Source organism: Anabrus simplex, chromosome 2 (genome assembly GCF_040414725.1).
Source record: "Anabrus simplex isolate iqAnaSimp1 chromosome 2, ASM4041472v1, whole genome shotgun sequence".
Lineage (NCBI taxonomy): Eukaryota > Metazoa > Arthropoda > Insecta > Orthoptera > Tettigoniidae > Anabrus > Anabrus simplex.
Genome location: NC_090266.1, coordinates 1054115609 through 1054132400, shown reverse-complemented (window position 1 = coordinate 1054132400; position 16792 = coordinate 1054115609). Strand labels below are relative to the sequence as shown.

General features: G+C 40.9%; 1 protein-coding gene across 2 annotated transcripts in view; it reads left to right on the top strand.

Annotated features, from left to right (window-relative positions):
• Window positions 1-16792, top strand: part of Ranbp21 (exportin-5-like protein Ranbp21) — a 417228-nt gene that overhangs the window by 287492 nt on the left and 112944 nt on the right. For both annotated transcript variants that reach the window (XM_067141992.2, XM_067141993.2), the window contains exon 13: window positions 9141-9264. In XM_067141992.2, coding sequence (XP_066998093.1) covers window positions 9141-9264 — 124 coding nt within the window. The remainder of the gene's footprint in view (window positions 1-9140; window positions 9265-16792) is intronic.

The window sequence follows — 16792 nt, the reverse complement described above, 5'->3', positions numbered from 1 at the left end:
AGTAAAGGTTTAACCTCAGATTAGTAGCTAGGGAGACTGAAAGTTGTTTTTAGCTATTTATTTAGACATTAAAGAATGCTGTGTTATGACTAGTAACCTTAAACCCTCACTGATTTGTGAACTCCAGCTGACTCCTTCATAGTCTATAATTTCACTTCACTTCACTTCACTTCACTTCACTTCACTTCACTTCACTTCACTTCACTTCACTTCACTTCACTTATGTAGCTTAATGTTATCACCTGGTGTTTCAAAGCCTGAAACACTACAATCATATCTATTTGCATTTCCCTATTCTTCCACCAGGTGCTTGTAACATTTAAGGGAAACCTTTTCCCTCCATTTTGCACCAAAATGTTTCTGTAACAGGGAAACAATATCCTTCACCTTGGCTTCTTTCAGTGGTTTACCAATATCAAGCCTTTGAACATTTAGTGTAAGTTGTAATTCTTCCTTTTCCTTTTCTAATATTGATACTGCAGGTGTTGTGAACCTTTCCCTTAACCAGGGCATTATTCAACTTGGAATTTTAAATAAGGAATCTGTTAGCAGGGGCAGATTTGAAATGCCACTTTCTTGGAGGTTAAATTGCTTGTGAAATTGGCTGTTTCCAATTTGCATTGTCAAAATCATGACCCAAACGGAATACCCTGCTATGCTGTCCGAAAATGTCAAAGTCCTCTTGAGGATCAGTAATAGGAATGTATGATTGACCAACAACAGGGAAAATTAGCTGACTTTTCTTTATATTAGCAGGAGCTTTCTGAGTGAACCAGTTAGACAACATCCTAATCATTGTCCAATTCCTATTTTGGCCTCCACAACCATCAGACATCAGATGAATGATGTGGAGACCATCCAAATTACTGTTTATCAATGCATGATATGCACGATACAACTTCATTCAAGCTCTTCGGAAATTCTGCTTCTGTCTGTGTATAGATAGACACACTTTCTGCTGTCTGAGAATCTTTAGACATCTCATTACAGATAGTGAAATTGTAAACATACACCTGCCTGCTGTTGTATGCACCTTGATCAGTTACGTTGGGGAGAATCATATTTTTTTTGACAGTCAAATGATATCACTAGCACATTATCTTCACTTTCCTACAACAGAAAGTAAAATGCTTTTACCTTTGCATGATACACTTTTAACTGTGCAACTGAAAGTGACTTGTTGTCTTAAATCTTTAGACAGCTTGATTTGCTCCTGCAGTTAAATGCATGTCGAACAACAGTCAGTGGCAGGACTCCTGAAAATAAATTATAGTCATTCACAAAAATGGATCTGAAGAACTCTTACTTCGCTTTATAATCATCCGTAAACTTTCTGTTGGGCATCCTCCAAAGCTCAATTATACTTAATTTGCTGGTTAAGTACTGTCTAGTGATATTTCTACCGCGACTATAGTGTGATTCTAAAGGCTTCAGGTCTACAATGAATGATTTGACACTCTCACTTCTACGTCGAAATTTACTTGCCATGCGATCACCCCCACGATTCTCTTTTGCAGGAAGACCCTCTTCCAGATTTCTTTTGCACTCTCTTTCAATTCTGTCACTTTAGATTCCTAAAATTCCTTTAGAAGCCTTCAGACAGACTTTAAGCTGTACAGTACCATCACGATTTGCCAGATGTGGCAAGTAATACATGATGCTGACATTTCTTGTAAATACTTCACACCTGTGCCTCCTTTGCAAGGGAGTTTTCACCGTTGTCTGGTGCAAAATGTAGTTGTCTTGTTCTACTTTGTCAGGTTGTTCGTTGAACATCTGATGGGCCCTCCTTATGTCTTACACGGTCAGCTTCTTGCACTTGAATGTTGAGGAATCCTTGTGATCACAGGTAGTGTGATTTGGAAAACCATGAGCTGAATACCTGAAATACAAACAAATAATAAACTGTAAATACAATTGTATCAGTGTTTTAAGGGTACTGGTATGCCGAGTGCAGCCCTTGTAAGGCAGACCCTCCGACGAGGGTGGGCGGCATCTGCCATGTGTGTTATTGTAGTGGAGGATAGTGTTATGTGTGGTATGTGAGTTGCAGGGATGTTGGGGACAGCACAAACACCTAGTCCCCGGGCCATTGGAATTAGCCAATGAAGGTTAAAATCCCCAACCTGGCCGGGAATCGAACCCGGGACGCGCTGAACCGAAGGCCAGTATGCTGACCATTCAGCCAGAGAGTCGGACAAAAGTAAACTCGTGTCCTCATACCGACGTGGTGCAGCTCTTTTCAGGCACACCCCCAATGGAGGTGAGCTGCATGTACCATTTTAACCATATACCAGCCCTCCTGCAATTCTTAAATTTCTGGCACTACCAGGAATCGAACCTGGGCCTCCGAGGACGGCTGCTAATAACACTAACTGTTACGCTACAGAGGCAAGCTTTTCCATTAACGTACAGAATGCAACACTGAAACTTGCAGAAACTAACCACATTCTTTTGGCAACATTTTGCTTGCACTTGGCAGGCTTTGCACGTTTCTTTCTCCTTTTACCCTTCATGACCTCAGCAACACCACTTGTGACTGGATCCACTTCCATTATTATTGATGAAGTATTGTATTAAAAGAACACAAACTAATAAAGGTCAAAGTCACTTAAATAGCTGATGATTTCATTTACCATTTGGGCTTGCTCACTGACTATAAGAGTAAACAACAGTTACATACAAAAAAAGAATAAATAGCCCCCACTTTTGCTAGGTTACAGACATACTTCCGTTACACATTTTGTCACATCACGTTACTATCTTCAATCATATTCAAGTGCAGACCACAAAGCCAAGACCTGAGTTATTTTTGAACATAACTGAATCAGTATGTAGCCCTACCTGTAGACAAACAACAAACTCAAATGGTAGAAAGCAATTTCAGTTGAAGTAGCACCAGTGAGAAACCATTAGAGTCGTATTCTGAACAGTATAGCAAGGAGGCAAGAACAATATTGACCTGTGTGCAAAACCGCTTTACATCAGTAAGGAGTGTGTGTGTGTGTGTGTGTGTGTGTGTGTGTGTGTGTGTGTGTGTGTGTGTGTGTGTGTGTGTGTGTGTGTGTGTGTGTGGGTTTTTTCTTTTTTTCTACAATTTGCTTTACATCACACCAACACAGATATGTCTTACGGTGACGATGGCATAGGAAAGGGCTAGGAGTTGGAAGGAAGTGGCCATGACCTTAATTAAGGTGAAAATGGGAAACCATGGAGAACTATCTTCAGGACTGTTAACAGTGGGGTTCGAACCCACTATCTCCCAAATGCAAACTCACAGTGGCGGACCTCTAAACTCATGCCCAATTTGCTGGATAAAGGAATGTTAACAAGGGAAGTTGCTCAATATGTTGAGTGAATCAAAGTGATGTGATTCAGACATGGAAATGTTTAAGAACAGTAGGTAGTGTTGATGCTTATACAGCACAGGCTGTCCACGTTCTACAGCTGCAGCTAATGACCAACATTTCTGATTATTGGGTCAGAGGAACCCTGGGCTGAATACTATAGGATTTAATTTGGTGTTTGAGGTAGCTACATGACATTGTATGTCCAATCAAACTGTTACTTTGCATGATGGCAGTATGCATTCCTATTGGACATGGCAAGGCTGAGCTCGTACACTCAACATCACGCAACCTGTTACAGATGGGCTAGAAATTATGCATAATGGACTCCCAGAACTAAGATAGACTAAATAGGTAATGAATTTCACATATGTCTGACCCCAGTTACAGACAATGTGTTGTTTGGAGGGAACCAGGTAATACCACACGTCTTGGACAGTTCCCGATGTGCAGCAAGGAGGTGGCACTTTGATGTCTTGCACTGTCCACTGGCATTACACAAGTTCATGGTACATCACTCGTGGTTTCCTGCGGCACAAGAAGTCTTGCAAAGTATAGAGACAGTATTCTCTGACCAATAGTGAAACTATATTGCCTGCATTTTGCAGAAGAATTCATCTTATTGGACAATAATTCAGAAGTCCAACATGCAGTTGATAATATTTTATTTTACAATTTGCTTTATGTCACACTGACACATAGGTTTTATGGCAATGATGGAATGATAACTGCCAGCAGAAAATTCTATATCTAAGCACTAAATGAAATTTTCTCCTATTAACATTAATTACCCTGCCCCATGGTAGCAAACTTACCTATTACCTGGAGGTCCTGTGTTCCATTTCCTTATTGGGTTGTGTGTGCCCCCTCCCAAACTTTAATTGTCTAGGCTGAAGTTTAGTATGATTTTAGTTTAAAGTTAAGAACTCTTAGATTTCCACCCTTGGTTTAAATTCAACATTAAAAATTGGTTAATGATGTATTTCTGTAAATTTACCACTCATTCTATTTGTTTATGATATACTGTTAATGTTAAGTCAAAACTGGAGGATGAATGGTTTTGATTTAACACGTCATCACACGCTCCCGCGGCAGTTTGCCGCGTATGAACAATAATGCTAATATCTTCCTTTGTTGTCTCCAAGAATGAGCGGGCAGTCAGGTATTCCTCCCCCCACATCTATGTATAATGACCGTAGCCTAATTCAGTTTCTCACTGCCTCCTCTCTACGCCAGTTCACATTTGTGTTGGTGGTGTCACGTTGTGTGAGCAGATTGCTAACGTGCGTGCTATCGCGTACAAACATAAGTGAGCATATTGCTAACGGGCGAGTTCTCGCGTATATTTAATATGATTCAGTTGTAATATTTCTGTTTTATTGTTTGCGCCATTACCTGGAAATGGATCCGTACGACGTACGACAAACTACAGTGAGAGATTTAGTGGACAGTGTTCCAGAATGTCATTCAAGTGAATTAGATGAAGATACTTCTGATTATAGTGACGTTGATGAAACAGATATTTTAGAGCATGCTAATAGTGACTCAAAGGAGAGTGTTTCAGAAGAAATAATGCAACCGTGTGAGGTTGGTAACGAACAACACACCCCACCGTCCAACGAAGAGGCACTGAACCTTTCAGTAGGTGCTCAGCAAGAACCTGAACGTCGTGAGCCTGTTCTTATCATTCCAACCTACATTGGTAGGGACATACCAAATCCAACCATATGGTCAAACACGCCACAGAGGAAACAATCCAGAACCAGAAGGCATAACCTCGTCACACAACTTCCGGGTCCAGTAAGAGAGGCGAAAGAGGCAAAGACTGAATCAGAGTGTTGGAGCTTATTTTTTCCTGACTACATAATGGAGAAACTAGTTAAGTATACCAATATAAAAATAAGACAAATTCAAAATTGGTACAGTCGCACTAGGGATGCTAGGGAAACTGATGTTACTGAAATGAAAGCACTGGTTGGATTGCTTTATATAGCTGGTGTTTGTCAATCATAAAAAAAAACACCCTAGATTTATAGAGAGCAGACAGATTAGGGGTAGAAATTTGCAGGCTCAGTATGGGAGTGAATAGATTCAAGTTTCTATTACAAAACCTTCGTTTCGATGATGTCAGTAGTGAAGATAGGCAACAACGACGATCACAAGATAGGTTCTACTGCCTACGGGAATTTTTCGAGGATTTTTGTCGACATTGCCAGGAAAACTACAGTCACTCTGCTTATGTGACAGTTGATGAAATGCTTCAAAACTATCGTGGAAGGTGCAGTTTTAGGGTTTATATGCCCAAAAACCTGGAAAGTTTGGTATTAAGGTATGGGCTGTAACAGACTCAAAAACATTTTACACGTCCAAACTGGAAGTGTATATACAAAATCAGCATCCAGGACCTCACTATTTAGACAACTCAACCCGTGCGTTGGTGAACAGACTAGTCTCAGGGATACAAAATACTGGACGAAACGTAACCTGTGACAATTTCTTTACCTCAATACCTGTCGCCCGTGATCTCTTAGAAAAACGACTTACTCTTGTTGGGACCATTAGGAAAAATAAAAGGGAAATACCTGTGGAACTCGTCACTGAAAACAAAGACAATCGAAGACCAGTAAAGAGTTCGATATTTGCCTTTAATCAGACAGAAACTTTAGTTTCTTACAAATCAAAGCCTAACAAGCTGGTGCTCTTGCTTTCCACTCTGCATGACAGTGATGACATCGAGGAAGAAAGTGGCGAGGAATACAAACCTTCCATAATCACTTTTTATAATGGACACAAATGTGGGGTTGATGTGTGTGACAGTATTTATTTATTTATTTATTTATTTATTTATTTGGGAAACCAAAACAGCGAGAAGCCGAATTACAGAGTTCCGCAATGAAATACATATTTACAATAGAGTAGCACAAGGCAAGCATAAAGAAAAGTGGAAGAATAATGACGAAAAAACATCTAACGATAAATATAGAGGAAAAAATTAAAAACTAACATAATTAGAGACACAACATAACAAAAACAAAAAATAAAGGCTAAAGAAACGAGAAAAATTGTTGAACGTAAAACGAAGAGAAGAACTTATAGCTAGGCACAGTAAGATAAATACAGACATAACACTTAAGTAATGGTATAGCACAGTAAAAAATAAATATTATATTATGTACAAAAGAGAGGACAGCAATGAGAAGAGAAAAAAGGAATATGAAGAAAATGAACTAGGTTAAGTTAAGTAAGAATCGATTAAAGGAGGCATACGAAGAAAAAACGTCCAAGTTCCTGTCAGAAGATAAAGAGTTAAGGAGGGTTGGTATGCGGATAAATAAACTTCTTTGAACGAGAGAGAGGCGGGAATACGGAATATGAAGGGGCGTATTAATCCTGGTTTTGCGAGTTGGAACATGTATGGAAAAGAAAGATGCAGGTTCAGGAGAACGAAATAAACCATTAACAGCGTTATATAGGAATCTAAGGTCGGCTACTTTCCTGCGACTAGATAACGGGTGAAGGTTTAACTTGTCTAGTATCTGATTACTGCTCAAGTTTCGACAATCAGATACTCTGGCTCTAACAATGGCACAGAAGAATGACTGCACGCGGTCAATATGATTCAGATTAGTGGGTGAAGAGGTAGACCAAATGGGAGACGCGAATTCAATAATCGGTAGGATGCAAGATACATAGTAGGCTCGGAGGGCGTGGATATCGGTGATGTCAGAAAATCTATACAACAAACCGAGAAGTGACATTGCTCGCGCGGTTATCTTTTGTATATGGGGGACAAATAACAATTTACTGTCAAACATCACTCCTAAGTCATTTTGTTCTGCTAGAGTTGGGAACGGGTTACCGTGGAGGGAGTATTTACTGAGAATAGGGGATTTACGAAGCGTGATCGAAATAGAGGAACACTTGGCAGGATTAGGCTTAAGACGCCATGTGGAGCACCATTCAGAGAGTGAATTAAGCCCACTCTGTAAGGAGTTTACGTCAGATAAAGAATCGATTTGTTTGAATATTTTACAGTCATCTGCAAATAGTAGAATTTCACAAGAAACGGAGGATACAGAATTAATGAGATCGTCAATAAATAAGACAAAAAGAAGCGGACCTAGGACACTGCCCTGTGGGACGCCAGAATGTACCATAACAAGAGTCGAACTGAACCCATCAAGAACCACACGCTGAGTTCTGGTATTGAGGAAGCTCTGCAGGAGAGTTAGCAAGCGACCATGGATATTAAAACGTTCTGAGAGTTTATAGGAAAGAAGTGCGTGGTCTACGGTATCAAAAGCCTTAGCAATATCAATGTAGCACACGTCCAGTTGAGAACCGGCGTTAAGAGCAGGTGTTGCACGATGGAGAAGAACAGCCAGATTAGTTAGGCAGGAACTACCAGGAAGAAAACCATGCTGCTGGGACGATATATAAGGAAGTGTGAAAGAAAGAAGGCGCTGGTGGATAATCTTTTCACAGATGAGCGACAGAGTGGGTAATATAGAAATCGGACGATAGTTTCTGACATCAGACCTCTTTCCACTTTTAAAAACCGGAGTGATGTTAGCGATTTTCCAGTCGTCAGGAAAGTAGCCGGCTAAGAAGCAACGGTTAAATATAACAGCAATAGGATGGGCAAGAGTCGTAGCGGTATTCTTAAGGAAGACAGGACTGAGACCATCCGGACCAGTAGGTTTATTTTCTGGGAGGGAGGAAAGTAACGAATAGACTTCTGACTCAGAGGTGGAAAGATTACTGAGACTATGAGAAGGAACAGAATCAATAGACGGAAAATCTGGGAACTGAACAGGTATGCAAAGAGAGTACAGTGTGGCTAGGATCTCAAACCGGTGGCCACTCACAATGTTTTATTTTGAACTGAATATTGGAGGAATAAATGCATATGTTATTTGGAAAGCAAACAATCAAAACAATGACCGACCTGCTGCAAGTGCAAGAAAGGACTTCCTATTCAATCTTGCTCGTCAACTTCTTGTTGATAATGCAGAACGAAGAACTGCAACAGAATTTCCTATCCCCAGACCAATGAAGGACAGACTCATGGAAATTTTTAAAGTGAGACAGCAACAACCACATGAGAGGCCCCTGCAACCAGGTCAATATGCTATCTGTGGTATCTACCCTAGAAGAAAAAATAGAAGAACAAAGGCTATTTGTTGCGCATGTAACATTCCCATCTGCCGAGAACATACAGTGCCAACGTGTTCGAGATGTTCAACCCAACAGGAGGATCCAGCTGAAAATGACTAGACTGGCTGCTGTTGAACAGAAGTAATATGCTTACAACGTTTCTTAAATCAATCATATCTGTTTATATTTCATATTTTACTAATTAAAATAGACTTGTGTTAATGCAACTTATTTGAAAATGCCTAAAATATAGTACGCGGCAATTTGCTAACGGGACGTGCTTTGATGTAAGGGCACAGCCTTGAAATTGCGGCAGTTTGCTAACATAGCGTGTTCTCGTGTTGTACAATATTTTAAATTGCTAACAATGATTTACAATTCTAAATATAATGTTTTGGTAAGTAAATTATGTTTCTTACAATGTTGTTAACGTTTTATGATGGTTTTCTTCATTTTAAAATCAGAACAACAATATATAACATGCGTGAGCAAATTGCCGCGGGGCGTGCTGTCATGTAAAAATAAGGGGGCGTGTGACGACGTGTTAAATGTTGGTAGATTTGTTCTGTTGTTTTTCTCTGCAATAAATACTTCATTATTATTTCTGATTATTTCAAAAATTCTTCGTTATTGTAGATGATTCCTGATTATCGCCTTCGACCAATGGTAAGAGTTTTCTTGAAACCTTTCATTTGCTCCTGCCCACCGGCATACTACGAGTCAGTACTTCTGCCTGTACTTGGCAGTTTCTGCCCATTCAGTGAGTATTCTTTCAACTTTCATTTTTAATTAACCAAAACATAATTTATTTGAATGTAAAAAGCAGGCTAAACACAGAGTAGAAACATTTTATTTTAAATACAAGTAGATTCAAAGGTTTCCTGTAATATTGCAGTCAGTTGTAGAATATGTATGAGAGAAAGTCTGAGACTGATTCTCAGTAATACAGGAGGAAATTATAAGAATGAAAGTGTGTTAGTTAAAGCAGAAAATTCCTCAAGCAGCAGCATGACATTGTAAGTGTGCATGAGTTAGTGCACTGGAATGATGAAGGTTGGGTCCATGCACCATGCCATAGAGCAACACTACTCAGTGACTTTCTATGGCATATGCTGATAAGCCAACTGAATTTAAACATTTTATTATAGTGCTATGGTTCATGGTCTGGGTTACTGTAGTTATGTTCTAGTTCATGAACCATGGGCAACGGCTGAGTGGCCTAGTAAATGATCCTGAGAGTCGGGATACCAGTTGCTATGGAATGGGAGTGGGCATCTCGGACATATTCTGAGTCATGGCTCTCCTTGTGCTCAGGCGGCTAGGATTATACAATCCACCGGTGGTCCGTAACCCATTAGAGGAGAGATCCTAACTTGGACTATGTCTAAGTAGGGTAGCATCCTGCTTCACGAATTTACTGAGCTCAGAACATTATAAGCAGACCTCAGACCTATGGGAGTAACGGAGTCCCACTCCCATTATTGACAATCGAGGGACTCTTGGAAACAACTTGGCGAACGAAGTGGAATTCAATTGGGAGCTATCAATATTAATGGGGCTGATGAAAGAAAGAAAGAAAGTAGAAGTGGCTGAATCAGCAAAGAGGATGCATATGGATATACTAGGAGTAAGTGATATTCGGGTATGGGGATATAACGAGGAAGAGATAGGAGATTATAAAGTGTACTTGACGGGTGTTAAAAAAGGAAGGGCACTCAATGGGGTAGGACTGTTCATCAGGAATACTATTGCACGCAACATAGTTTCTGTTAGTTTCTGTAGTTTCTGTGGGTAGATTTGGCAGTTAGGGGAATTAGGATGAGAATTGTCTCAGTGTATTCACCATGTGAGGGTGCAGATGAAAATGAAGTTGACAAGTTTTATGAAGCATTGAGTGATATCGTAGTCAGGGTCAACAGCGAGGATAGGGTAGTGCTGGGCGATTTCAATGCGAGAGTTAGAAATAGAACTGAAGGATACTAAAGCGTGATTCATAAATGTGGGGAAGATATAGAAGCTAATAGGAATGGGAAGTGTTTGCTGGACTTCTGTGCTAGTATAGGTTTAGCAGTTACGAATACATTCAGTTCGAGGGGTCACAATTGGGTCGGGGATTTTAACTTGCGTTGGTTAATTCTGACAGTTCGGAGGTTGTGTGTGTGTGCGCGCGCGCGCACCGACTTACGTATTAGGATTCATCTTAGGTAGAGTCGCATGTTCACAAGCGCTTAGATCGCCCATCATACGACAACTCGAAAGATATCTGCACCTTTATTAATTTGCTTCCTCTCTATTTTATATGTCACCCGCATTTATCGTTTCCCCGCATCCATCGTCATTTTCCCTTTTTCCCCTCCCCCTTCAAAAACGATGCAGTGAGGTTTTTTTTTTTTTTTTTTTTTTTTTTTTGCTAGTTGCTTTACGTCGCACCGACACAGATAGGTCTTATGGCGACGATGGAATGGGAAAGGCCTAGGAGTTGGAAGGAAGCGGCCGTGGCCTTAATTAAGGTACAGCCCCAGCATTTGCCTGGTGTGAAAATGGGAAACCACGGAAAACCATCTTCAGGGCTGCCGATAGTGGGATTCGAACCTACTATCTCCCGGATGCAAGCTCACAGCCGCGCGCCTCTACGCGCACGGCCAACTCGCCCGGTGCAGTGAGGTTTTACTGACTGAAGTAGTCTATTATGGATCTGGTACCCCTGCCCTCCTATGTGTAGTGGTGAATAGCCTTATGCTTGAAGAATGTATTCGTAACTGCTAAACCTATACTAGCACAGAAGGCCAACACGTGTTAACCATTTAGCCATGGAGCCAGACATGCTCATACTATACATAACGGTATCAAAATATTGCAATCATGATATACGCGATGAAAATAAAAAGCGCAACTTTTCCTTACATCTCGTAGTAATTGGAAAACCTTCAAGGTCAGTTCTCTTATTGCAAATTAATGATATACATGGATATTACGACGATAACCTGTATCTTGGTAAAGATTCCATAGATTCTTCATGAACGATAGGTTAGAGATCTCACATGGCGCAGCTCAGAACTTGGATGATGTCACAGAGGTTAGAAATTCAATATGGCGCGCCTTGGACGATGACACAGCGGGCTAAGCGATGCTGCCACCTTAGCAATTAGTTTCAAGACCAGGCTAGTGAAGAGCGTATTGGTCTGGCTTGGTTAGGTCCGGCTTGTAACAAGACAACTGGGCAGGGGGCAACAAATTGGTAAACAGACCTCTAGCATCCCACACACATTACAAGGTACGACGCGGTTAATAACCCTGTGACTAATTAAAAGGTACCTGGCGCACGCCGTACCTATTTTAAACTGCGCGATTTTCCCTTTTTCAACGAAGGCGGCAGCCCTAGCCACCCAATAGCAACACAGAAAATGGTGGTAAATTTGAGTTTTTCAGTGCCTCCGTTTTAATTCTTGTAAATATGAACACTTATAGAGGCCGATTAGTGGGTCGAGGAGAAGCATTGGCACCAGAAGGCTCGTAGTGAGGTTGCGCGTGAATAACCTGCGCACAGCACTCCAGCCTACAAGATTCTTGCTCAAGACTAGCAACTCGTAATCGCTCGTACATTCTCACATAACAGGTTGCCGCTATTATATGCTCGAGTATTCAGCTGTCTCTTTAAATTCAAAAAACTTTAGCGTATATCTTTCTTACGTACGATCGATCCATGCGGGAAAATTGTGGCCGAGGGTTAAAAAATTTTGACGATCCATGCGACAAAACAATAGTTCGAGGAATGATAGATGCAGTGAAATTTGACATTGGTTTATATGGAACACATTTTGGGACTGAATAAATTGAACGATGGATATGGGAAAACGACAGTTCCGGGAATGATGCATCGAGGTTCTACTGTGTATCTTGACCGACTTCAAATTCAGGAAATCTTTTAGGAATGTATGGGTTTTTCAGGGATTCTCCAATGATACAGACCACTATCTGATCTGTATTGAACTAAGTATCTCTAGGCCTAGGATAGAGAAAGTGAAATCTGCAAACGAATCAGGGTAGAAAATCTCCAGGACGAGGAAATTAGTCAGAAGTACATGGATATGATTAGTGAGAAGTTCCAAACATTGGGCAGTAAACAGGTTCAGTATATAGAAAGAGAATGGGTGGCATACAGGGATGCTGTAGTGGAAACAGCAAGATTATACCTAGGAACAATTGTGTGTAAAGATGGAAAAAGCGAACATCTCGGTGGAACAGTGAAGTAAGAGCAGCTTGCAAACTATCTTTACAATGTAAAAAGGGCTGATGCAGACAGGGAAATGTACGTAGATGAAAGAAACAGAATGAAACAAATAGTTGTTGAATCCAAAAAGAAGTCGTGGGAAGATTTTGGTAATATTCTTGAAAGGCTAAGTCAAGCAGCAGGGAAACCTTTCAGGACAGTAATAAAGAGTCTTAGGAAGGGAAGGAAAAAGGAAATGACCAGTATTTTGGTAATTCAGGTGAACTCATAATAGATCCCAGGGAATCCCTGGACGGGTGGAAGGAATACTTTGAAAATCTTCTCAACGTAAAAGGAAATCTTCATGGTGCTGTCGTGAACAACCGAGCTCATGGAGAGGAGGAAAATGATGTTGGTGAAATTATGCTTGAGGAAGTGGAAAAGATGGTAAATAAACTCCATTGTCATAAAGCAGCAGGAATAGATGAAATTAGACCTGAAATGGTGAAGTAGGAAGGTAGGGATGAAATGGCTTCTTAGAGTAGTAACATTAGCATGGAGTGTTGGTAAGGTACCTTCAGATTGGACAAAAGCAGTAATTGCACCTATCTATCAGCAAGGGAACAGGAAGGATTGCAACAACTATCAAGGTATCTCATTGATTAGTATACCAGGCAAAGTATTCACTGGCATCTTAGAAGGAAGGGTGTGATCAGTGGTTGAGAGTAAGTTGGATGAAAACCAGTGTGGCTTCAGACCACATAGGGGCTGTCAGGGTCAGATTTTTAGTACACGCCAGGTAATTGAAAAATGCTACGAGAGGAATAGACAGTTGTGTTTGTTTTGTAGATCTAGAGAAAGCATGTGACAGGGTACCGAGGGAAAAGATGTTCACCTTACTGGGGGAGTACCGGATTAAGGGTAAATTATTAAAATCAATCAAAGGCATTTATGCTGACAATTGGGCTGCAGTGATAATTGATGGTAGAATGATTTCTTGGTTCAGGGTACTTACAGGGGTTAGACAAAGCTGTAATCTTTCACGTTTGTTGTTTGTAGTTTACATGGATCATCTGCTGAAAGGTATAAAGTGGCAGGGAGAGATTTAGTTAAGTGGAAATGTAATAAGCAGTCTGGCCTATCCTGATGACTTGATTTTAATGGCAGATTGTGCTGAAAACCTGCTGTCTAATATCTTGCAACTTGAAAATGGGTGCAATGAGTATGGAATGAAAATTAGGCTTTCGAAGATTAAATTGATGTCAGTAGGTAAGAAGTTCAACAGAATTGAATGTCAGATTGGTGATACAAAACTGGAAGAGGTACCGGTAGATAACTTCAAGTATTTAGGATGTGTGTCTCCCAGGATGGTAATATCGTAAGTGAGATTGAATCAAGGTGCAGTAAAGCTAATGCAGTGAGCTCGCCATTGCGATCAGTGGTATTCTGTAAGAATACCAATGTAATTGGTCCGTTATTCTGTAAGAAGGAAGTCAGCTCGTGGGCGAAACTATCTTTACATCGGTCTGTTTTCAGACCAACTTTGCTTTATGGGAGTGAAAGCTGGGTGGACTCAGGATATCTTATTCATAAGTTAGAAGTAACAGACATGAAAGTAGCAAGAATTATTGCTGGGGCAAACAGGTGGGAACAATGGCAGGAGGGTACTTGGAATGAGGAGATAGAGGGTAAGTTAGGAATGAACTCATTGGATGAAGCTGTACACATAAACCGGCTTTGGTGGTGGGGTCATGTGAGGCGAATAGAGGAGGGTAGGTTACCTAGGAGAATAATGGACTCTGTTATGTAGGGTAAGAGAAGTAGAAGGAGACAATGGTTAAACTCGGTTTCTAATGATTTAAAGATAAGAGGTATAGAGCTAAATGAGGCCACAGCACTAGTTGCAAATACAGGATTGTGGCGATGTTTAGTAAATTCACAGAGGCTTGGAGACTGAACACTGAAAGGCATAACGGTCTGTAATAATGTATATATGTATTATAGTGCTAAGAAGAAAACTATGAGAGCTGTAAATAAAGTAGTGGCAATGTAGCCCAGACACTCGCAGGAGGTCGGGCATGCACAAATAGGATATGGGAGTGGTCAAGTGGCACTGATGTTGATGTGTAGTGTGCGTTTGACTGGCATCCAGTTGGGAGTGTTCTTGCTGTGTCTCGTTGAAGTGAACAGTGTCATTTTCACCACTCTAAAGCTAGTTTTCAAAAGGTGACCAGCGTTCGTGGATTTAAATTGAAATTTTCCATCACAAAAATGCATGGGAATGTTATCGAGGATTACGTGAAGCCTATGGTGAGAATACATTATCGTTTAGTACGGTTTCACGATGTGTCAAGGCGTTTTGTGTGGGTCGGAATAAGACTGCGGATTTGAACTGCACAGGTCAGCCGTCCATTCCTCGTGACCTATTGACATCGTGAGTGGTCTCGTTTCTGTAGATCATTGATGGACTGTCCGGGAATTACCGTAGAGGTTGGTCTCAGTCATCAAACAGTGTGGCACATATTTTAACATGAGAAAAATTGCATCCCATCACCGACGTACTGCTCTGGCTGGCATCCATCTTTACAGATACCGCAACAAAGGAGACTCATTTCTGCAGCGTATTGTCTGCATTGATGAGATGTGGGCACTAGCCTACGAGCCTGAATTAAAGCGTCAGTTAAGTGAATAGCGTCACCCAGATCACAGAAATTTCGACAGGAACCCAGTCAGGAGAAGCTTATGCTAATTGTGGCATACACCTATGAGGGTGTTATTCTTACGCATGCTGTGCCTGAGCGACAAACCATCAACAGTGATTACTATTGCCGATTTCTGGAGGGACATCTGCGTCAGCTATGCAGCACAATCATCCACATTTATTGTGCGACGATCGCCCTATCCTGTTGCATGTCATAAAAAAAGAATGCCTTGTCAACGGTCCCCGAAAGCTTCCCAACATTTGGCAAAACGTAATGGAGTTTGTGGGTGACAACATTAAAGCTGTTACCTCTACTACAGTGGTAACACCAAACGAGGCACAAACACAGTTAAAAGGGGAAGGTAAGAGTACAATACACAATACCAAAAAACACTACACACTCGGAAAAACAGTAGCTAGCACACGCGGATCTCCAACAAAACAAGTACGTAACTATCAGTAGGGCCAACTAGTGAACGACAAAACGGGAAGATGGAAGGGCTGGGAACCTACCAAAGCCATGGACATGGCTTAGATAGCGGATTCCGAAATGAATCACCGTGATCCTTAGTTTTAAAAATATTATTTACAAGATAATTCTACATATACATTCCAAGTTATGAGCTATAAGTTCAGTGATATACATAGGTTGTTCGTAGCAGTGTAACTTCAAATTACAAATCAACTGTACATCTAGTTACTAATGCAGTAGTACAATGCAATTTACAGGTCATCCAAAATCTAGCGTACCTAAGGTGATACAGAACTATCAGAGGCAAACCCCAAGGGAAATACTATTCAACTACAATATACATATTTTAGTGAAACAAAAATAGGAATGCCTCGGAAACGAACAGGTAAGTCTAGCTGAAAAACGAAGGCGTCATAAGTAACTAATTTGGTGAATCTAGGCGAGGTTAGGGCAGACTCCTGTATGAAAAGCAAATCGGAACATTACGGGATTTTTAGCAGGAACGGAATTCAAGAGTGCTTACCCGAGGAGAGTGCCATCCCGAAAACCGGAGAGACGTCATCCAGATAGTCTGCTCGCAGACAGATAAACCGAGACCGACAGAATTCAGGATACAGAATTCATTCGAACACAGCCTCGCTCACAATATATAGGAATTACTGGCCTTGGAGGCAACCAATCAGCGTACACGTGTTCCCTATCGCCACCTAGACTCACCAATCACAACCTTACTTTCGATCGAGAACTTTGACTAACATTCTAGAATACGCATGATTACGAAAGTCGTATTTTTCCAGAATAGACAGAACACGCTTTCTAGAACACATACCAACAAAGTAACACACCCTGTACAAAAGTTATGTAACTCTCTAGATCTTTCCAGGAACTATAGACAGAATTCTACT